The sequence below is a fragment of the Culex quinquefasciatus genome, chromosome 3, assembly GCF_015732765.1.
Source record: "Culex quinquefasciatus strain JHB chromosome 3, VPISU_Cqui_1.0_pri_paternal, whole genome shotgun sequence".
In the NCBI taxonomy this organism is placed as follows: Eukaryota; Metazoa; Arthropoda; class Insecta; order Diptera; family Culicidae; genus Culex; species Culex quinquefasciatus.
The window spans coordinates 114,739,676-114,762,906 of record NC_051863.1 but is presented as its reverse complement, the minus strand read 5'-3'; the positions used below and the strand labels follow the sequence as shown (position 1 = coordinate 114,762,906).

The window sequence follows — 23,231 nt, the reverse complement described above, 5'->3', positions numbered from 1 at the left end:
TTTGAAAATTAATGATATTTTTAAAAGGCTTAATAAACAAAATTTTTAACATTTGCTTCGAAACCTTCTCAAGTCAGGGATGCAATCCAGACTTGATTATCCGAAGGACTAAGAAAAATTTCACTTCGGATATTCGAATCACGATTTTTCTTTTCGTTGTTTTATTTTTGATTGTCCAGCGTAAAGGCTAGTATGCAGATCGAAAGGAAAGGGGTCAAGAAACAGCTTTACGAACAGCAGAACAAAGGAGAGGGAGCGATTTCTTGGGGCTTTTCTTCACCCTCTCTGACTTGCTTGCGCTGCCGCTGCTGCCCATTTGAGTTTTTTCTTGACCGGGTCCTTCCGAAGTGCGTATACCGCTTAAGTATGACCCCTAAACTACGTACGCTAATGCGATTTTGAATGTTTAATTCCAAGATGGCGATCAATATGGCGGTGACAAAATATTGAACAAATGCATGTTATTATTTAACAGGCAATCAACTACTCAAAATTGATTAAAATGGGGTCCCAGAACTCGAATATGATGTTAAAAACAAGATGTGAGATGCCATTCTCAAATTAATCCAGCCGCGATTTATTATATCAAACATAATTCAAACGCTGACGTAAATATCATTTTCGTCGAAAGATCTGCGATCATGCCTCAAAAAAAGTATATAAATAACACTTAAGTACTCATAACATTTGATAGGGTTGTCAGATCTTTGATATTTCAAACGAAGTTGACTTTATAGCTGTCGGCCACCATTGCTAGTACCAACCACTAGTGTCTTCCTTTCTACTACAAGGACTTCGCCGCTCTGGGTTCCTAAGTGTTTGAGTACGGCACGGAGCGACGGCGCCGGATACCCATATTTACGGGATTCGAACCAGCAACCTCTGGATTGTGAGTCCAGTGCGCGGTCCGATTGATCCACACGGGCGGGACTTTGATATTTCAGCATCATTTGAAAGGTCTTTCAATTTTCTAGCTAACGCTGGGTCGCATGATGGGCCCGGACATTTTCCTCTAAATATCTGTGATCCGGCCTCCAAAAGTGTATAAATAACACTTGAGTGCTAAAAACTTTTGATAGAGTTGTCAGATCTTCAATGTCAGAAAGGGTTTTTTCAATACCTTTCTAAAAATGGGCATCTTACAAAAACACCATTTTTACAATCTTCCGAAATGATCGTTTTTTAGCATAAGTTTTGAAGTACTTTGAACGGTCAAAATCCGTTTCGGATATTCCAAACTCCGGAATGAAAAAAATGAAAAATGATCAAAATCCAAGGAAGATAATTAATATGTGCAGCGGTCATACTAAAATCAATCGCTTCGCTTTTCCTAGAAATTCCTAGTAACTTATGCCTGCTCTCCAGGGATTGCTTCAGCGCTTCAGACACACATTATTCAGTTCTTGTTGAGTGTCCGTCCAAATTCAAACACTGTGCAACGCGGAGGAAATCAATATTTATTTTTGGACTCACTCACTCGCTCGTGGCTTTTTTTCTGAATCAATGATTGCACCCTCGAAACCCTCATCAACTATCGACAACTGTCGGTTAAAGTTGTTATATTATTGGCATCGATTTGGTGCGGCAGGTGCATCATCGCGGCCGTTTTGCTTATCAAATGTTTTGGCTGCACACAAATGACAACAAAGCTGGTGTCGTACAAAGAGATCGTTGATTGTTGGATGTATAATGAATCGGAATAAGGTTTGTAGAACGTCAAAAATTTGAAAGTCTATTTGAGCTTAAATTGAACTGAGATTCATCGAGCTTTCCTTACAGCTGAACAAGCATTCAGTTTCTCAGTTTTGTGAGAAATTGGTTCTTGCTAATATTCGAAATTTCACACATTGTTTTGCATCAATTCACAACTTTCATCGCATCCCACACCAAGATCAGCATCGTCCGGATCGGAGTTCGAGCACACAAATTGTAGATTCTACGTACACAAACACACACACACTCGCGGCCCCGTAAGTCACTTAGTGCAAAGGCCACTGAACTCAAACTGAGCCAAACGCCGCCACCCTTGTTTCAGTTTTGGTTTCGGTACGATAGCTTTAAGCTCGTTTTCTTTCAAACGCACGACGGCGACGGCGACGACGCTGATATGTCCGTGGTCGAACGGCTCGCGAGCAACTAAAAACAACAAACCGTACAAAATCAACCATCAGTCGTCGGTCGGTGTGTTGTTCTACGCGAGCTCCCCACTCTCTCTCTCTCACTCTGACCGATGGAGCACGTGTTTTTAGTCGCTTCTGAAAATGATGCTCTCGCAACGAGTGCAATCTCTGGGAGGAATGGGTGGTGTTGGAGGTGGTTTAGTTGGACTCTACAGAATAGCACCACGTGTCTTTATATCTCTTGAAATGTTGCATACATGAAGGCGGATGTAACTAGGTAAAGTAACATGAATTCTATTCAAATCTGTGTTAAGATTCCCAGCCAGTCGTCGACGCACATGCGTTTTTAACTAAAATGAGTGCATTGTTACTTTTAAATAAAAGAAAATATAAAATTTTCGAAGGTTTTCTTGGTTTGATGTAAAGTAAAAGGGTTCAAAAAAACATGTTTCAATTAATAAAATATCTAAATTTCAAAAGGAAATGTCATGAAATGGTTACCAACATTTGGAGGCAGATTTGGATTTAGCAATATCAATGCTAGATTAAATTTCCAAAAAGTCCTACCTGCATAGGTTGTTGTGAAAATTTACTCTAGAATTCCACTTATTTATAGAGCAACAAGCCTTACCCGACAAACTTCGTTCTGCCTTTTTTCGTTTGTTGACGTTTTTAGCTCTTTTGCTTATTCAGCCTCCTGTGATCAAAATTTGATTACACGTAACTTTTCAATACAATCGGCAGATTTTCCGGAATCGGATCCAGAGTGGCCAAAGTTGTAACTTTTTGGCGGTAGAACCTTCCTTGGACTTATATGAACCCAACGCAACAAAGAGCACCTCGATCTGCCGCTCCGTATTGAACTGATTCGCGTTCGAACAAAACCGTCGAAATTTTTTGTATAAATAGATTCCAACTCAAATCGGAATTTTTTCTGGTACTTTTGTACCCGACCCTCTCCGATTTCAATGAAACTTTGTAGACATGTTATCCTAGTAGGCCTATATAAGCCATTTTTGTGTATATGGAGACAGTTTCACTGAGTTTAAATGTAAAATTTTAAGGTGATGTCACGATTTTTTTCGTTCAAAATTTTTGAGGAAGTAGGCTAAGATGTTACAAAAAGACTCACGAAAAATGCATACCATCCTATGTCTCTCCTAAAAAAATACAAAAAATCATTTAACAAACATTACTTTGGTGGTGGTTGGTGCCTTCATCACTTTTAGATCCGGACAACGTTCGCATTAAAATATGTGAGATCCGGCCTCCAATAAGTGCATAAATAAAAAGTAAATGCTTCTATCATTTGATAGGGTTATCAGATCTGCAATCTATTGAATTCGTTGCAAAGGTCTTTTGATTACCTATCCAACGACAGGTCACATTATAGATCCAAACAACGTTTTCATCAAAATATGTGAGATCCGGCCTCTAAAAGTGCATAAATAACACTTAAGTGCTTATAACTTTTGATAGGGTCGTCAGATATGGAGGGCCAAACATTCAATATTTCGCAATTTTAAAATGTTAGTCTTGGTTTAAAAATTTTGTAAATATTTTTTTCGAAAAGATCGGAAAATTTCACGAATGTTTCATGCTTTTACATTGAAAATCGGACCATTAGTTGCTGAGATATCGACATTAGAAAATGGTGTGTTGTTTGGGTGGGACTTAGAAAACATCAATTTTCCTGTTTTTAAACCTTTGCATGGCAATATTTCAGCAACTAAGGGTCGTATCAACAAAATTCAAAAATGCAAAATATAGAGAATTTTCTCAGCTTTTCAAAATTATTTTTTTCAAAAGTGGGCAAACATGTGCACTAATTTAAACAAATTAAAAACTGCGACTATTTTGAAAAAAAATCACCTAAAAATGGATTTAACTTGAAAACGGTGCACTTTATCAAAATTTCCCTAAAGCACTTTTTGATTGCAAATTTGATTTTATATCGAAAAATGAAGTTGAAAAATTTTTGCGACCAATTTTTTGATTTTTTGAAAAGTATTTATTCAAAAATTCATAACTCGCTCTAAGATTTTTTGCACAACCTGGAAATTTCCGAAAAGTTGGCATTTGATGTCCTCTAAAACATATCAAAAAATTAAAAAAATTAAAAATAGTGTTTTTTTGCAAATTAAGTTTTAGTGACAAAAAGTTAAATAAAAAATCACCAAAAAAAATTTTACCGTGCATCTTTTTTTTTCAGTGTAGTCCATATCCATACCTACAACTTTGCCCAAGACACCAAATCGATCAAAAAATTCCTTAAAAAGATACAGATTTTTGAATGTTCATACATCATTTTTGTATGGCCAGCTGCCAAATTTGTATGGAAAATTATAAGGACAAACTAATGATGCAAAATGGCTTCTTTGGGCATACCGAAGGCACCAAAAAAGTTTCAGTCGAATTAAAAAATACAAAAAAAAATCGACCGAAATCTGAGAGAATTGCTTTGTTGTTTTTTGCAAAATGTTCTAAACGTCAATTTTTTTAAAATTAGATAGTGAGAATCGATTCCAGAGGTTTTTTTGGCAATTTCTATATGCCAGACTTGATTTTTCAGTCTTGAAAGTATTTTTACCGGAAAGCTCGTCCAATTTCACATAAGTTTGCCTTTGACAGCATTTCATTTGGATGTATGGGCTCACAGATAAAAACTTAATCACATTGCTCGTAACTGAAAACAGGATATTTTTCAGTGTGGTTCAGTGGATAGCACCCAGTCAAATCAATCCGAATTCTGAAACAGAATCTAATTAGAATCGTATACAAATTCCGTTTTAAACTCAACAACCGGTTCCGTGTTCGAACCGGTTGTTGCGTTTGAAACAGAATTTGTAGATTCCGTTTCAGAATTCTGATTGTTTTGACTGGGAAGTAACCTTGATAGTAAATTAGCTTACATCAATAATAAAACGAATTATATTAAAAAGTGGTCAAAGACAAACTTATGAGAAATTGGACGAGCTTTTCATTAAAAATATTTACGAGACTGAAAATTCAAGGCTGTCATTTAGAAATTGAAAAAACACCAAAAACCTATTTTTCAACATTTTCATTTTTAAAACCGCTGTATCTTTAAAAGGATTGGAGATAGGACAATGGCCAATATGGAGACTTTTATGTATAATTGTCTGGGGAATCGATTCCTATACTATGATTTTTTAAAAAATTGACGTTTAGAGCTCTTAAAAAACAGTTTTTAGTAAATGATTCTTGTATTTTTTTTTTTTGAGAGAAAAACCATCCTGCATTTTTCAGTCTGCAGTATTTTTGTAACATCTTAGGCTATTTCCTCAAAAAATTTGAACGAAAAAAATGGTGACATCACCTATATATTTGACTTTGAACCTTAATAATCCAAAAATCTCATAAAAGTGGCGTAGTTTTTTCGTTCAGTGTATTTTTTAAGCCCGTCCAATTTCCTACAAGTTTGGCTTTGAGTTACAGTAATTTTAAAATTAAAAAATACAAAAATATTCAAATAATTTACGCCCTTCTTTAATATTATTTATTTTCGAGTGAAACTGGCTCCATGTAAACAAAAATGGCTTATATAGGCCTAGGAGAACATGTCTGCAAAGTTTCATTGAAATCGAAGAGGGTCGGGTACAAAAGTATCAGAAAAATTCCTGATTTGAGCTGGAATTGCTTATTAGAAAAGATCATCATATTCCCATATTGAGTAATGAAAAATTTCGGAGCTATAAAAGTTATTTTTCTATTATTTTTTTTTTCGATAAAAAAATTATTTTTTTTTTCGAAATTCTGTGTGCGCCATTAAATTGGGCGTCAAATTTTACATAAGAGTCCCTTTGATACCGAACTTCCAAATTGTTACCATTTCAGGCTGCAAATTGTTGAAAAACACGTATATTTTCGCATGTTCAACAATGAAAGGTATCGATCGTAACGGGATATCAAAAATGAAACTCGAATTATTTACCAGAGACCAAAAATACACTTTAGGACAAAGTTTTACGCAAATCGAAGAGGTGTGAGTTGGCGGAACATGACCCGAATGATTTTATCAAATGTTATTAAGGAAAAAACATTATACTTTTATACAAACAGCTTCTGTTCAATTCTCGATGGTTTAAATATTTTGTTAACCATTATTATCAGATCAGTTAAAATACTTATTCTTTCTACACATTGTCACGCAGGTTATTTGGTGTCAAAGTGCTGTTTGTTAAACTGCAAATATTTATATAGATTTTTTTTCGAATTTTCTAAGACACCTTTGGATTAAAGTCTTTAAAATTTGTCCTTCTGAAGGTTAGGCATCATGCGTCTCCCCCTAAATTTATTTTATGCTAGAACTTTTTGGAAACGCACCATACATTAAGTGTGACTAGTCCTATTCGATTATAAACTTTCCGAAATCACGAGAGCACATCTGTTACGGTTCAGCGCACTCGGGCAACTCTCGCCCACACCGGTCATTTCGCTATTCTTGAATGAGGGGTTTTAACCGTACAATTGGGTTGTTTCTTCTTCCAAGAACTTTAACCTCTTCCACTTGAATCGAGTCGAGAGCCGTCGACATCAGCTTTTCAGCGAAAAGCATCAAAATTCCATTTGCACTTTCAGCAAAGCAAAATGAGAAACCATCCCAACAGTCGGAAAAACTTTTCAGCAAAATGGCCAGTAAATTCAAGAAACTGGAAAATCGATATCGTAAAACGACTTTCAGAAGCGACAATCCGCAGCGGATTGGATTCCTAATTTATGTCTTTCATCGTAAAGCCGGAGCGGGGATAATTTGGTTCGTTTTGGTCGCCAGATTGTCCCTGGGAAATTGATTGTGTGTGTACTCACTTTTTTGAAGCCGTTGATGTTGCTGCTATTGTTGTTATGATTGATGGAGTTGTTGTTTGTCAGCGCCGGTTCCGGGGTGCCTCTCACTTCCGGAACAAACGTAAACTCGTAGTCGTCCTTTCCGCCCCAAGCCTCGAGCATGTTGTCCTCGTCGATGTAGTCTCGGATGGACTTGCCGTTGATATTCTTAAGCCGGTCGACGGCCTTTGCCGGTAGCAATCGTTTGATAATTTGGAATGTGGCTAAAATTTTATCGTTTTTAGTGGAGTTGCTTGATACTTTGAAGGAATCACAACTTACCGTTAAGTATCCATGGCAAATCAAACACCAAAATATAGTTTAGCGAGTATGGATAGTAGTTCTTCAACGTACCAATGATATACTTGGTATACTCCATGTCTACGTTGCTGAGTCCGGCGTCGGACAGCTCAAATACGATCGTAATGTAATCGTCGTTGGATTCGCGAATTATTCGTTCCAACCAGTACAGGAACATTCGTTTCATTTCGTCTAGACTTTTGGACCCTCGCGTGTACAAACTTGCCCGATAAATAAACAGCGTCTTTCCGTCGAGGTCCTTCCCCCGGGGGAACATGATGCCTTCTTTCGCGTAATCCATGCGGATGTTCTCCTCGCTGATTTCTGAGAAAAGGAAGATAACGTTAATATTGACCCTCTCTCAATGAATGATTTTGAAATCACACCAACCATTAATGTTTTGTGTCTTTCGCCACTTGCAGGTGTCCCAGACCTGCTGCAGCGATGCCTTCATGTCCAGATCGTTGTTCTCCAGGAACTTTGTCAGCCACACGTCGTTGGCGAAGATCTTGTTGAGGTCATGCGGGTGAAATCCGCCAGCTGCAATTGAAAGGAACAGAACAATTAGTTGTAGTGATAAGGCTAGGTGTCTTATCAAAACCGAATATGAGATGAAAAATATCACAAAATTGTTCAAATATGAGTAAAAACAACTTTTAAATTAAATAAATAAAAAAATCGCAGCATTGCCTTGACGTTCTCGAAACTACTCGAAACTATGTATCCGAAGGCTTGACTGTTGAGGCAATTGCAAACCTCTACCCGAGCAGGTAGAAATAACTCAGAACAACAAATTTTGATACGATCTAATAACTCAAAATAACACGAGAAGAAACCTGTTAAACGAAGATCTCAACATGTTATTGAAATACCCAGAAATGGTGACGTTTTGGAGCTCTTGTGTCTTCAGAAGAGTAGTTGTAAATAAAAAGGGGCAACTTTTGATTTGGTTGATAATAAGGGTGTATCAAAATTAGGGTGATTTTAAAGATCTAACTTTCCAGGAATATTTTTAGGAACTTTTTTGTCTTCTAGAAAGTTGTTCAACTTGCTAATTTAAGTAATTTTGTCGAAGACACCAAAATTTTATCTCGTAATCTACGACTTCTACGACCAAATTTATATAAATCAGTTTTTTGAACGTGGCAATTCAGGGTTAAGTTTTAGAGAAATGTGTTTTTCTGAGCACTTTTAGATTTCTGAAAAACGAACATATTTTCTGAGTCAATTTGGACTTAAGGGTCAAAAGTTACAGCCATTTTAAGGTAAAAAAAGATGCAAATTTAAAACTCAAATATTTCGAAAAGGCGCAGCCCAAATTTTAAGCACCAGGTTGCATTCGAAAGAGGAGATTTAGCACTATAAACGCTGAAAAATCCTCGTGGTATTTTTTTTTAAACTCGAAATATTTTCATTTGAAAATGTCTAATTTTCAAGGGAAAAGTGTATGGGACTACGCTAACGAAATTCGAAAATTGTCCACCATAGTTTTTCCATGTAATTTTGCCCGCTGAATCTGAAACTGCCCTCAGAAATTAGTCAAAAAATCGATGCTTGGTCATATTTTAGATTTTCTATGCTACTATCAAAGCTCCAAAACGTCGCCATTTTCGGAAAATCCATTTTCCACTTAATTTTGCGTTCACTGTGCATTGTTATTATTTTTTCTTGATCGAAATAACATTTCATACAAAAATGTAAATCAATAACAAACTTTGCTATGATAACACAATTAGTTATTACTTAATCGACGGGACAAGAAGATTTAATTATATACTTTGTTATGATAACATAACTTGTCATCAATTTTTTTATGCATGGATTCCATAAGAAAATTCAATAACAGGTTTTGGGATAGTTGCGAATTTGTTATTGAAATGGTATTCTCCCTGTTATTCCCACCTGCCCGGGTTTTTACAACTAAGCTTCCATCCACCCCGGGATTCGAACTGACTACCTTTGGATTGTTAGCCCAAATGCCTACCAGCGACTCCACCGAGACCGGACCCAGGGAGACGACTCCTACACCTGGACTGCGCGAACGACCTAACCTCTAGGTTAAACCGGAGCCAAAATTAACTTCCCGTCCGACGGAAGACGTGATCAGACAAATCTCGTTTCGAAAAATGCCACTGGTTCCGGCTGACAACTGCCCTCAGCATAGAATCAACACAGCTAAAAAAGTAGTAATCCAGCTGCATGTAAAAGGCCTGGCTGTAAAAAAATTGTTGCATTTTTTTATGAAATTCAGTGTAATATTACACCCTGAAATATGTAGCCAATCAGTATGGGAAACCTACTTGAACGAAATGTCAAGCTTATATATGTGTTTATCCTTTCCACCCTTCATCGGTCAGAGGGCCGAGCGGGCTAAGGCGCCAGTCCTTACTGATGGTGCTGGGTTTGAATCCCGTCGGTTGCATCTTTTTTTTGTGTTCGCAAAAAATGTACATGCAGTGTGTAATATTAAGAGTTTATTTTGACGAAGGTGATGTGCATGCTTTTGCATGCGATTTTACCATCGGTTTTTTTGCTGTGAAATTCAAATTATTCGCTCTACAGCATTCCCTTGGCGTTCCCGATTACGGGATTCCTACTCGAAACTAGGTGTCCGAAGGCTAGATTGTTGAGGCAATTGCAAACCTCTTTTTACACCTAAGCTTCCATCCACCCCGGGATTCGAACTGACGACCTTTGGATTGTGAGTCCAACTGCCTACCAGCGACTCCACCGAGACAGGACCCAGGGAGACGACTCCTGCACCTGGACTGAGTTATCGACCTAACCTCTAGGTTAGACCGGGGCCAACATTTACTTCCCCATCCGACGGAAGGCGTGATCAGACAAATCTCGTCTCAAAATTTGCCACCGGGACCTTCTGGGATCGAACCCAGGCCGACTGGGTGAGAGGCAATCACGCTTACCCCTACACCACGGTCCCGGCCCTCAGCATAGAGTCAAAGCGTAAAAAAAAAAGATTTTTGGTCATATTTTGGGTTTATATGTAAAATTATCGTAAAACCCAAGCTATGACCAAAAATCGATATTTGTTTTTGTCAGTACTTAGATTTTATGAAAACTAATTATTGCTGAACAACTGGACATAATCTTAGGCATGCAAAGATTCATCTGACGAGTTAAAACATTAATTTGATAACTCTTCGAATGCATAATTTATTAGCCCAGCACATGTCTTCTGGATGGGCAACAGGCTTTTTTTGTTATCTTATCTCGATAGGTAATGTAGTCAGGAAATGTACTCGAAGCAAATTCGCTGCAGGTGTTCCCTGTACGTGACGTTTTGTGCCATGGCTGGAGTGCGCCTAAATGAATTAGCTGCTTATCGAAATGTTTTGATTTTTACAAGCTTTGATAAAAGTGATTAGAGTTGTGTTGAATTACTTCGTACAGAACAGCAAAGGTATCAAAATAAAGGAAACATGTTTGAAGCCTACCAGTCCGGTCAGCCAGAATCCGGAAGTGCAATTTGTGGGATGTTCCAAGATTGGATTAGCATTAACTAGAACGCTAAGATATGGTTTTCAAACTCGGAAGAGTGTGCAAATTTATCGCTCTAAAAATACCTTAGCAAAATTTTGTCTACTCATCCTTCGACCGTTATCGGAACACTTTTTTTGCTGGCAGAACAAAAAAACAACCGGATAAATTCATTCAAATGGCAATCTTGTTGCAAACCGGTTTAAAACTGTCATTAGTTTTGTCTATGCAAAGCAGGATAGTCCAAAAGAATAACCCGTATGGTAATTTTATTTCTAAGTCAGAATACCAAACGAATAACAAATCTTGTTATTAGGAGAGTTTTTGAAATGTATAACATTTCCTCTTATTAGCGTGTTATTAAACATTTTCAGTAAAATATCACTTCAATACCAAATCTTGTTATTTTATCAGAAACTGTTATTATTTTTTCTTATTGAAGTTGAAGTTTAGGATAAAATAAAAACACTTTTTTGTTATTTTAACAGGATTTGTTATTGAAATATTTTTAATTTTGTTATTACCGTCTGCCCGGGGTGAGTCGCGTTTTTTTCTTTGCAATGTTGAAAGAGGAATGTTTCAAATCAAGAGCATTGAATCATTTTTAAACAAATTGATTCTTTTTCCATTTTTTTTGAGCTTTTTTTTAATTTTGCTGGGCAATGTAATGGAACAACTCTCCACAAAATCAGAGGATTTCATGACATTTTTTTCCTTTTTTATTTGGCTAAACTTTTGTGGGTCCAAAGAAGAAACAAAAAAGAAATTTCGTGTCATCGTTTCGTGTAATTTTGAGACAGTCCTTGCAAAAAAGGTACCGTCAACTTGGGTGAATCAGGCTTACAGTCTGAATAGTTCAGCAATTTTGAAATCGATGAATTTTGTTGTTGTAGGGAAGCTACTTCATCACTGATTCGTTTTCATTTTTGAATCAAATTTCGAAATAACATCGTATCATAAAAAAATATAAAAATGTATTATAGAGCAAATGGGCGCTTAAATAATCAAACAAATACTGAATAAATCAACTCACGTGGAATTTTCAATTCGTCGTTTTTCATCTTTTGCCGAAAAGACTCCCTCAGCTGTTCCACCACCTCCGGGCTCGGATTCAGCACATCTGGCAAGGTCATCTTGGAAGCACACTCACGCGAACTTCAGTCAGCAGCACCGCGCGTTGCGTCGTGGTCAATAAACTAACGACTAGTACTCTCTATTCTCAGACTTGTTTGTTTAACTTTGCACTTTTCTTCTCTCCACAACCTTCTTTGCAAACTTCCCAACTTATAAATTAATACCACACTTACAAACTTGCTTGGCACTTGTTATCACTTTTGAGCACGTTTTCCTTCTTCCTTTTCTTCTTTTGTACTCTTTTATGGATTTGGTAACACAATCTGGTTATCATACACGCCAAATTGATGCTGCAACTTCTTCCACCGATGTTTGTTCTGTGCGAAGTTCACCTTCAACTCGTGCGCGATCAGCCCATCAAATGCCAGTTGTGTTCAGGCTCGGGCAGGATGATTTCGGTCTAAGCCCCGCGACGGCAGCGCAACGAATGTTCTGCCGAAAATCGGCTGCAGGTTTCGTCGTCGAACCACCACCGTCTATGATCAACCTTCGGAAAAGAATAGAGAGAAGAAGAAAGAAAAAAATCCAACTGAATATGAGGGACAAAAAATGGCTCGGAGATTTGGCGCGTGCGGTGCTGTTCAACGGAAGAACTTCGATTGTGGTTGATCGTGCATGGCAAACTGGACTTTTGGTGAAGGTGAGGCAGTTCTGTGGCAGTGTGATCGCATGTTTTTTGAACAACAACGAGCAGATAGCCAGCATTTTGCTGAATTGTCATAGATGATTTGGGGGCTAACTAGAGACTATTGATAAGTTCAAGTTTATCGATCAATCTTGTGTTTGGGTTGTTTAAGGGCAGCTTTTTGTCCCCGTTTGACCAAAAGCATTTTTAAAACAAAGCACGGTTTAAATCATTTTTTTTTCAAATTTTTTGCTCTACAACATGGTTTTGGGGGTTTCTATTGCAAGATTCTTACTCGAAATTAGGCATCCAAAGAATTGAATTTGCATCTAAGCTCTCATCCGTCCCCGGGGTTTGAACTGACGGCCTACAGACTACCGACTAGCGAAGCATATTTATGCTTTTTCCTAAACGGCGCAACACAAGAGTGAGTTTTCACCAGTGTGCAGGGGCGCCGACTCTGGGGGGGCACGGTACTTTTTGCCCCCCTTAAAATTGGGCAGGGGGGGCAGCCCATACATTGTGCCCCCCCAGAAATTTTGAAAGAAAAATATTCTTATTTTAAATATTACAAAAAAAAATCACAGAAATAATTGAAAATAATATTTAAAACTGAATTGGAATTCGATAGAATTCTTGTAAGCGAATCTGTAAAATAGTTCAAAAACATTTGTTGTTTTTAAATCGACAACGTTTCATCTATACTACTGTGCTCTCTTATGCTAACTAGGTAGGAAAACCAGCAAGCTTAGTATACAAGAGCAAACTTACGCAAACTCTTGTCAAAACAATCATCAAGTTTTCAGACGCAACATTCTGCGATTTGCCATTGTAGATCAGGATTTAGCGAAAATGAACTGAAACACTTTTCAAAATGGTCATTTGATGACAGCTTTACATTAAAAAAATGCTGATAAATTCGTTTTTTTTAGTAATTTTAGGTAATTTTTTTCTTGATTTCTTTTTAAAAAATTGCAAATTTTTGGTCGTATCAAATTGTTATAATGCCTTTTTTGATTTTATTAAAAACCGTTTGTGTATCTTTTTGGTTATTCTTAAATTCTGGAATTCTTAAATTCTGAAATTCTGAAATTCTGAAATTCTGAAATTCTGAAATTCTGAAATTCTGAAATTCTGAAATTCCTAAATTCCTAAATTCTGAAATTCTGAAATTCTGAAATTCTGAAATTCTGAAATTCTGAAATTCTGAAATTCTGAAATTCTGAAATTCTGAAATTCTGAAATTCTGAAATTCTGAATTTCTGAAATTCTGAAATTCTTAAATTCTTAAATTCTTAAATTCTGAAATTCTGAAATTCTGAAATTCTGAAATTCTTAAATTCTTAAATTCTTAAATTCTTAAATTCTTAAATTCTTAAATTCTTAAATTCTTAAATTCTTAAATTCTTAAATTCTTAAATTCTTAAATTTTAAATTCTTAAATTCTTAAATTCTTAAATTCTTAAATTTTAAATTTTAAATTCTTAAATTCTTAAATTTTAAATTCTTAAATTAAATTCTTAAATTCTTAAATTTAAATTCTTAAATTTTAAATTCTTAAATTTAAATTCTTAAATTCTTAAATTCTTAAATTCTTAAATTCTTAAATTCTTAAATTCTTAAATTTAAATTCTTAAATTCTTAAATTCTTAAATTCTTAAATTCTTAAATTCTTAAATTCTTAAATTTTAAATTCTTAAATTCTTAAATTCTTAAATTCTTAAATTCTTAAATTTAAATTCTTAAATTCTTAAATTCTTAAATTCTTAAATTCTTAAATTCTTAAATTCTTAAATTCTTAAATTCTTAAATTCTTAAATTCTTAAATTTTAAATTCTTAAATTCTTAAATTCTTAAATTTAAATTTTAAATTCTTAAATTCTTAAATTTTAAATTCTTAAATTCTTAAATTCTTAAATTCTTAAATTCTTAAATTCTTAAATTCTTAAATTCTTAAATTTAAATTCTTAAATTCTTAAATCTTAAATTCTTAAATTCTTAAATTCTTAAATTTTAAATTTTAAATTTTAAATTCTTAAATTCTTAAATTCTTAAATTCTTAAATTCTTAAATTCTTAAATTTTAAATTCTTAAATTCTTAAATTCTTAAATTCTTAAATTTTAAATTTTAAATTCTTAAATTTTTAAATTCTTAAATTCTTAAATTTTAAATTCTTAAATTTTAAATTCTTAATTTAAATTTTAATTTTTAAACATTTTTAAATTTTAAATTTAACTTTTTTTTAACATTTTTAAATTTTTTTTTTTATTTTTTTAAATTCTGAAAAAATTTAAATGTTTTTGTTAAATTTTCTTTTGTTTTCATTTTTAGAATATTTGTGTTGTTGAATTTTAAATACCTGATAATTTTTATTATTGACTGTTACTTCTGGAAAATAAGTGAGAATATGCCAATTAGAAGGAATTCGCCTTCCAAACATATAAAAATTTCCCCCAATAAACATTCTCAATCACGTTTTAATAAATTATCTTTTTCAAAAAAAAAAAAAATGGATTCCGGATGAAAAAAACTTTTACCACATCGTAATATTCAAATTGGTAAAATTCGTGATATACAATAAACTTAAACATCAAATCGCCACTCTCACCTAACGATTTCTGAAAACAACCGTGCCCCCCCAACATTTTGGACTAGTCGGCGCCTCTGCCAGTGTGTCACAGGTCGTATCAAGGTACTCCGATTTTGATGAAACTTTCAGTGTTTATTTATCTATACATTAGATGAATTCATGCCAAACGTGATCAGTTTGAAATAAACAAACATACAAAAAACTTCAAATTTTTAGCATTTGCGTAAAACTTGATCAATTCCAATTCCCTTCGATGCATTTGAAAAGTGTGGTTTAAAATGTGCCGTAAAGCTTCGATAGGTTAACTTTGACTTATTTCTAATAGCAAATAACTGTTAAAATTTATATTTTTAAAACTCCAATATCTTTTTGCAACAGCCACCAACACCCATACTCCCTAAGGTGAAATTTAAGAAATTTCATGAACCAGGGTATTTTAAACATTAGTGGACCCCCTAGTAGAGCCGAAGCACATTTTTCACAAATTATCAATATTTTAAGCACCCTCATAACCCTTTGTACAAAAAAATGAAAACTGAAGTCTTTTGAACAATTTTGACTATTTGTTTCATGAGTTTATTTGTTTTTAAGCAGAAAAATTGCCATTTGAAAATAAAGTGATTTTTGACCCCCTTTTCCTATAGTGGACCCGGTCCATAATCCCCGATTGTGGACCCGGGTCCACTATAGGCAAACTGTTATTTTTATACCAAATTTAACCGATATTTGATATTTTGATGCATGGCGTTGGTCTAATGATAGATATAATGAATAAAAGGTGGATTTTGCTCACTTTTAATCATAAACAAATAAGTTTTGTTAACAAATTTGGCTTTAAACAACAAAAAACCTAACAGACATTTAAACACATTTATTTCCGAAAAAGATCAAAGAAAACGTTTCAAAAACCACGGTAAACATAAAAATAATCAAAAAAAGTAATTTTGATGTACAATTTTGCATATTAATTACATAAATGTTTGACCGAAACTAAACAATAGATTTGTTTACAGTTTCTGATAAAACCACGCATGTTTATTTAAAAAAATGTTTTGTTCTTGATTTATTATTAACCTTACATTTTTTCGACTTACTGAAGTTAAATAATCAGTCAAAAAACGATTGGATAGTTAATTCAATCATAATCATATCATAAAATAAAAATGCAGTTTTGTTGTGAAAATGCTAGTGGCCATGGCTGGTTTCAGATGTCGAACTCAAAACACTCATTTTGGTAAAAAAGACGATTCAATATCAGTCAACATTGATTTAAATGATGCTGAACATGCCAAAAAAAGATTTGCCGACAAAAAACACGCTTGAAATAGGGATTTTATTGATTTTTTCATCAAAATCCCTTCAGAGGGTCCACTATAGGAAAGGGGTCCACTAATGGATAACGTACCCTATAAGCCTACAATATTGAGCAATGCTCCGCCAACTAACACGAAATTGGAAAAAAGTTGCCCCGACCCCCCTTCAATTTGCTTTAAACTTTGTTCTGTTTCTGATCACGAATCCGAGCTCCATTTCTCGATATTTAGTGATAGAGGGGCGGTACAACTTCTTGTATTTTTGAACAATCGAAAAAAGACGTGTTTTTCAATCGTTTGCAGCCTGAGGAGGTGTTGATATAGAAATTTGGTGTCAAAGTGACTTTTGTGTAACTTTGACGTTTCTTAATAAGAAGTTGATGATCGATTTTCACATTTTTAAAATGATTTTCCAATCAATGAGAAAATTTTTTTTATCGTTTTTTATTTAATTTTCAGTTTGTTTTAATGTCTAAAAGATAAATTCATAAACCTGACTTTTAAGATACATTTTAAACAAAACTTAATGTTTTGATCAATAAAATAACTGAAAAACTTTTGTTTTGAATTTAAAATCTGGTAAACCATGAATGTGTTCAAATCAATGTTCAACATCGGTTTGCAGGTGCAACTTTCACAGTAGATGTTAGTAAGTAAACGACGACAGAACTGCCCATTATTGAAAAAAAAACGGCAATTATTCACTTTTGGCAAAATCGAGATTTTTGCTCCAGGCGGTTCCAAAATATGAATTGAAAAGGGGAAATATACCCATTTTAAGCCTAATAAGCGGTCGTGTTTGAATGATGCTGGATAATCTGGAGTGTTCCTTGAAATTTACTAAAACCAAGTACACCAACGAGTAGAGCAACTTTTTGTGAAAATTTCTATTTATTTTCACTTTTACTTTAGTTATTCTATTCCTTTTACAAGCATTTAATAAAAATCCCAAATGTATTCTAATCAGTCGAGCATGCATTGGGCCACGTCCATTTTCCTATTTTCAGCTTAATTCTTTTTTCTCCCAGCGCTCTTTTGGGTCTGCTTAGTGCTGCCAATTGTGTTGTTTTTTAACACTCACGAAAAGTAGAATTTATAGAGACAATTTCCTGGCATCACTGGCTTTGGATGTGTGTGCCACCAAAATGATGAGAAATGGTCTCGCTTACTCTAGACGGTGCTGTTGCTTGTAAGTTTATAGCATAAATTGTATTTTTGGAGCTTTAATCGAGCATCAAACTCTCCATATGACGAAGATAGGTGTTTGATTAGAAAGGGTATATTTCCCCTATTATTTAGTTTTGCTTCCGATGCGAAAAACCAAACGGCTAATATCCCATTCCCCTTAGAAATTGCCGTGACGAACACAAAACCGCGTTTTTCTCGAAATAATTGATTTGGCATAATAGCCGAATCTTTATTTATGGGCATTTATGAGTGATAGTTTTAGTAACACACATACGCACAGATAGACATACATTTGCTCAGTTTTAGATTTCCCAAACAAAATAATTCTACAAATTTACATTAGCTTGATTTACTCATGTATGTATAGCATTAACCAATTTTAAACGATGGATGTTTTTGTGCATTTTGCTAAATGAATTACAAACAAAAAATGCCGGAGCGTAATTACGATTAATTCAACAATCAGACACATGTTGCTGGCGCAATCAAGTTTTTGCAATGAGGATTTGTGACAAAAAAGATTCTTTGCAAAGAATGTTATAACACTGGGCTGCAACTTCACTGGCATTGAATTATTGGATATTTACAACAAAGGGCAAACTGATATACATATTGCCGCTTGTGAGCTATCTTGTACTAAGCAAAGTTCATTTGAAGTCATGATCCAGTGTTGAAATGTTTCGTGTTGCTAGAAATAATCCAACTGGCGACTTTAATTTAAACCGGCTGGGTACGATCTCGAAACATCCGGAGTGTTAGTCAACCGCGCTGGGATACTAAACAAATACTGCCTGGAAATAAAATCCAACCTATCCTAGTCGAACACGTGTTCCCCGCGCCTTGTTTGCTGGTGTCAACACTGGTCGGCACATCGACAACTGCATCAAAATGTCACCGCTTTCCGGCTGTCTGTGTTCCCGAGCTGTTTGTTTACCTTGCTTAGTCGTGGGTAGTGATAACGATTACGGTGCCTCCCTTCACCGGCCGGTTTAAGCGCGGCTAGTCACACCAACAACTGAAACTCCCGTCACACTATCGTCGTCTTCGCCGATTGACGTAACCTGGCATTACCGGGATGATTCTAGGGGTGGGACTCGAACAAAAAACCTTCACCGAAACTGACGATCGAACCGCCACCGCCGAAACGGGTCTTGCCGCATCGAAGCACGAAACTAATCTAACCGAGTCGATTCGTTTTGGGATTTTTTTTTGCCTTTTCGGCGCATTCGATTGTGTTGTCGCACTAGCCATCACGGTATTGGTTCAAAGTCAGATGTGTGCTGACCGCGAATTCTCCGAGAGCGCGGCTAAAGCCATCGTGGTGTTTGCCAGTTGTTGCACAAGCCGCGTTTGATTGTCTGCAAAAAAAAAATTGTTCTGGATGACTTGTTCCAGCCCTGCATTGAAAGGTCAAAACAACCTTACCTTTAAAGTTGTTCACCTTGATGCTGTTTGACACAGCGATAACTGTCAAATGCAGGGTTGGAAACGCCCTCACAAAGGCGCGATAGTTTGAAACAATCCCCTTTAATTTGCTTTCTCTCTTGCATCCCACGGACATAATTACAGCACAGAATGGCATAATAACATCCGAAATATCGCTGTATCACGCTACTGAGCCCAAGCGCCAATCCATTTTCAAGTTCATCGTCCGTGGGACCAACGTCCAGCGCGTGTTCTGTGATGCTGTGAGAGTGAGAGGGGATAGATTGTTTTTGGAGCAAACATCTCTAGAGCGAGTTTCGGGTTGTTCGCCGCCGCCGGCTTGTGGTGGTGGAGTAGCGCGATTGTGTGTGCACAATGCGTCAAGGTCAAGGGGCTGCTCCATCATTCATCTGTTAGTTGGGTGAGGGAAGGGGGAGGGGGTGTAATAAACTACGTGGTTTTGACCTTTTCTACATTCATTTTGATAAAAACAGAAAATAACATATGTTACGCAGCTTATGGAAGACCCCTACGGATCTAGCCGGATACTAGCCATTTGTATGCATGCACACTTGAGATTGAGCTAGGGGTTAAGCGGTGGAAGGGTTCTCTCTAACCTCCTAGAGTTAGATGTGATCTTGAGATTGATGACGCCACGGCCGTAAACTCATTTGGAGCAAAAAGTGGCAATTAATTCCAAACAAAGTCTCCGTCTGGTGCTTTAGTCTCCAGATCCAGTGTCGATTAATTACTTGCTGCACAGAAAAAAAAAATGATGGTAATATTCATCAGGAAATAGTGACAGATTTTGTGGCAAAATAAATGATAAATTTTACCCCAGAAAATGGTGAATGTTCATCAGTTTTTGATGAATATTCATCAGGTTCACATTTTTACACATTTTTTATGTAATATTACACAAATAAAGAGGTAATATTCAACCTACCAAATTTTCAACATTCCAAAATTCAACTTTTTTTTTTCTGTGTGGCGTTGTTGGTAATCGGTTGACATGGGATAGCGTACAACAGATCATTTCGCACTATCGGTGTGTTATGTAATGGTGGGGAAGTGGGAAACTTCCACATTTATCCAGCGATGCATTCAATTTTTAACACTGCGTGACAGAAGGTATGGGTGAAATAGAAGAACCTTAATTTATTTTTCAATATTCATCAATATTTGGATATTTTTGATCAATATTTGAATATTTTTGACGTGGAAAACAGGTATCAACCCAAAAGAAGTGTAAAAAGATAGAAAATGTAGTTACAGAATATAAAAAAAGCTTAATGGTCTATCTATAAACACATTACTTAGGAAATTGCACTTTTCTATGCTAAGTGTTTGTAGATAGGTTATAAGCTGAATAAATCCTTCAATTGTTTAAATGAGGATACAGTCCAGACTCGATTATCCGAATCCTGATCATTCGAAGATTCGTATTTTGTATGAGAATTCAGATAATCGAATCAAACTGCCAATTTTGAATAGTTGATTGCCTATTAAATTAAAAATATTTTTTTTAATATTTCATCACTGCCATTTTGGCCGCCATTTTTTTTTATGATTCGATTATCCGAAAATTCACATCTTTTCTAAGGCCTTCGGATAATCGAGTCTGGACTAGAGGGTGACCAGCGAGTCATTTTTGAGACTCTCGATTTCCTCAAATTTTGGTCGAGACTTTCGGGAATTTTGACTTTTATAAAAATATTATGAATATTATAAGCACCTTGATTTAAAGTGACATTGAATGAGTTAAATTCAATACACAAAAAACGAATATAGCGATTTTGATGTTGAATTATTGACCACAATGTTGGGGAGCCAAAAACTTACATAAAAATACCAGTTCCAGCTTGGAAATGGAAAGTTAAAGCAAGTGAACTTCCCTTCTACAAGATAATTTCAAATTGTAAAGGTGATTAGTCACTCTCCACACACAGCTCCGAGAGAGTAGACGTGTGTACGTGCGCGCTAAAGGCATCGTGCCTCGAGTTGTTTGACGGATGGAGGTGGAAGAGACCTCCGAGACGGATGATTTCCAACTCATCCCCGGAAATCGGAAGCGGAAGAAGACCCCTGAGATCACCGGAGCTGTCGTCGGAGAAGGAAAAGTGGAGCAGAATGTGCTCAATAACAACAAGTTCAGCCCGCTAGCGGAAAACGAAAACAACAACAATGCCAGCCCAGCAGGAGGAGGAGACGCCCCGGCGGTTTCACCACCCGGCCAGTCGGCAGGTAAACAAAAGCAACCACATTTGGTGGTGAAGAGCACCACAGATTTTTACAAGCTTGTGGCGATAGTGGAAAGTCGTAAATATGGTTTCAAACCGATTTACAAACTAACCCGATTTGGAACCAAGGTGACCTGCTTCTCTATCAAAGATTTTGACAAGTTGCAAGAGCTACTCAAGAAAAAGAAAGTGGAATTCTACACCCACGATCGGCGGAGCGAACGAAATCATCGGGTGGTTCTTCGTGGTTTTCCTGATGAACTGAAACCGGACGAGGTCAAGTACCTTCTGAAGAGGGATCTCAAGCTGGACGCGCTGGAGGTGCACGTCATCAAGCGGAAGGACCGTGGACGAAACTCCGTACATTGTGGTCTTCCCCAAGGGATACACCAATCTGAAGAAGCTCTCTGCAATGAAAGTTGTGGCAAGCACTATCATCCGGTGGGAGGCCTACCGGAACAAGTGGCCGAACGTGACCCAGTGCAGGAACTGCTTGCAGCTGGGTCATGGAACCAGGAACTGTCACCTGAAAGGCAGGTGCAACAACTGTGGGGGTCCCCACAAGACGGACGAGTGCAAAGTCCAAGAAGCCGAGCCGAAGCGGTGTGCCAACTGCTCTGGAGCCCACGAAGCCACGGACCGCAGCTGCCCTAAGCGTGCGGACTTTATCCAGAGGCGCCAGCAGGCGTCGAAACCGAAACCGCCGGCAAGGAAGCCGGAGAAGCAGAGTCCAGCAGTTCCGGCGTTTACGCCGGCGGAGTTCCCTCCGTTGCCGGGCGCAGTTCCGGACGGAAAATCCAAGGATCGCCCTCGTCCCGCAGGAAGCAGCCAAGGTGGCCCCCGAGACGGTGGAGCCACGGAGAAGGAAGCCGGGGAGGTACTCTACAGTTCGGCTGAGCTGTGGGGGATTTTCTCCGAGTACATCGGCAGGTTCAAGACCTGCAAGACCCGCTTGGACCAAGTAACCCTCGTCAGTTACATGATCTCCAAGTATGGAATTTAAAGAGTTTTTTTTTTGTTATTATATATTGTTATACTGATCCTCGGTCCCAACCTGGTCACAGCACCTAAAAGGACCTAATAAAAATAAGTTAAGAAAAAAAAAAAAACTACGACACGACATATTCATTATGAATAGGAAAAAATCATTCAGTGAGAATTATGGATAACAAAAATTATAAAACAATAGGGTTGTGAGTTCCAGCAGAAATAAATATTTTGCAGAAAGCTTTTACAACAAGTAAAAAGAATACCACAAAGTAACAAAAATCTCGTTATGGTTACTTAAATTATTGGACAACTATGCCTAAATGTACTTGAGTTCAATTTATAGTAAAAAAGTCTTAAATTTGTTAAAAGTTATTGGCAAAATATCATTAATTTTGCATGAAACCTAAAATTTGCAGATCTCGAGAATTCCCGGGAAATAGCAAAATTCAACTCTCGATTCTCGGGAAATTGAAAATATCGAGAATCGTCAGCTGGACTGTAAAATAATGTTTTGACGTCCCTGCCCACTGAGAAATGTAACGCCCCGATCGGCCGAGTTCATTTAAAGTCACTACCGTTATTAGGGGCGAATTGGGATAGCTGTTTTAGTCTTGTTACGACACAACATTTGGATATTTTTGACAGGTTTTAGATAAAACAGACACATACAAATAAAAATAGTTCATCGTTATCCAAATGCTCTAAAGCCAGCTGTCTCTATTCAGACTGCATTCACCATTCGCCCCAATTGACGGTATAATTTTTCTGATGTGCAGTGTAATGCGAGCATTTAAATACTATGTCGGCTTTGATAGATTACTGTGCATTTACTTGACAGAAATTTTAGCTCAGCAAAATAGATAGCTTTGAGGTGATCATTACGTTTAAACTTGTCAGTTAGTAATTGAACTGAACACAATACGTCGAACACAATCAATTAAGATTTTACCTAACCTTTC

General features: G+C 36.4%; 1 protein-coding gene across 2 annotated transcripts in view; it reads right to left on the bottom strand.

The window, feature by feature from the left end:
- LOC6040993 (motile sperm domain-containing protein 2) overlaps nt 1-23,231 on the bottom strand; it is a 42,076-nt gene that overhangs the window by 14,753 nt on the left and 4,092 nt on the right. Inside the window, exons 1-5 of one of the 2 annotated variants that reach the window (XM_038260510.1) lie at nt 18,552-18,810; nt 11,800-12,387; nt 7,659-7,808; nt 7,251-7,592; nt 6,951-7,192 (exon numbers count right to left, since the gene is read on the bottom strand). In XM_038260510.1, the coding sequence (XP_038116438.1) occupies nt 6,951-7,192; nt 7,251-7,592; nt 7,659-7,808; nt 11,800-11,899 (834 nt within the window). In that variant the 5' untranslated portion in view covers nt 11,900-12,387; nt 18,552-18,810. Of the gene's footprint in view, nt 1-6,950; nt 7,193-7,250; nt 7,593-7,658; nt 7,809-11,799; nt 12,388-18,551; nt 18,811-23,231 lie in introns of those variants that run through there. The other variant, XM_038260511.1, reaches the window with a different exon arrangement.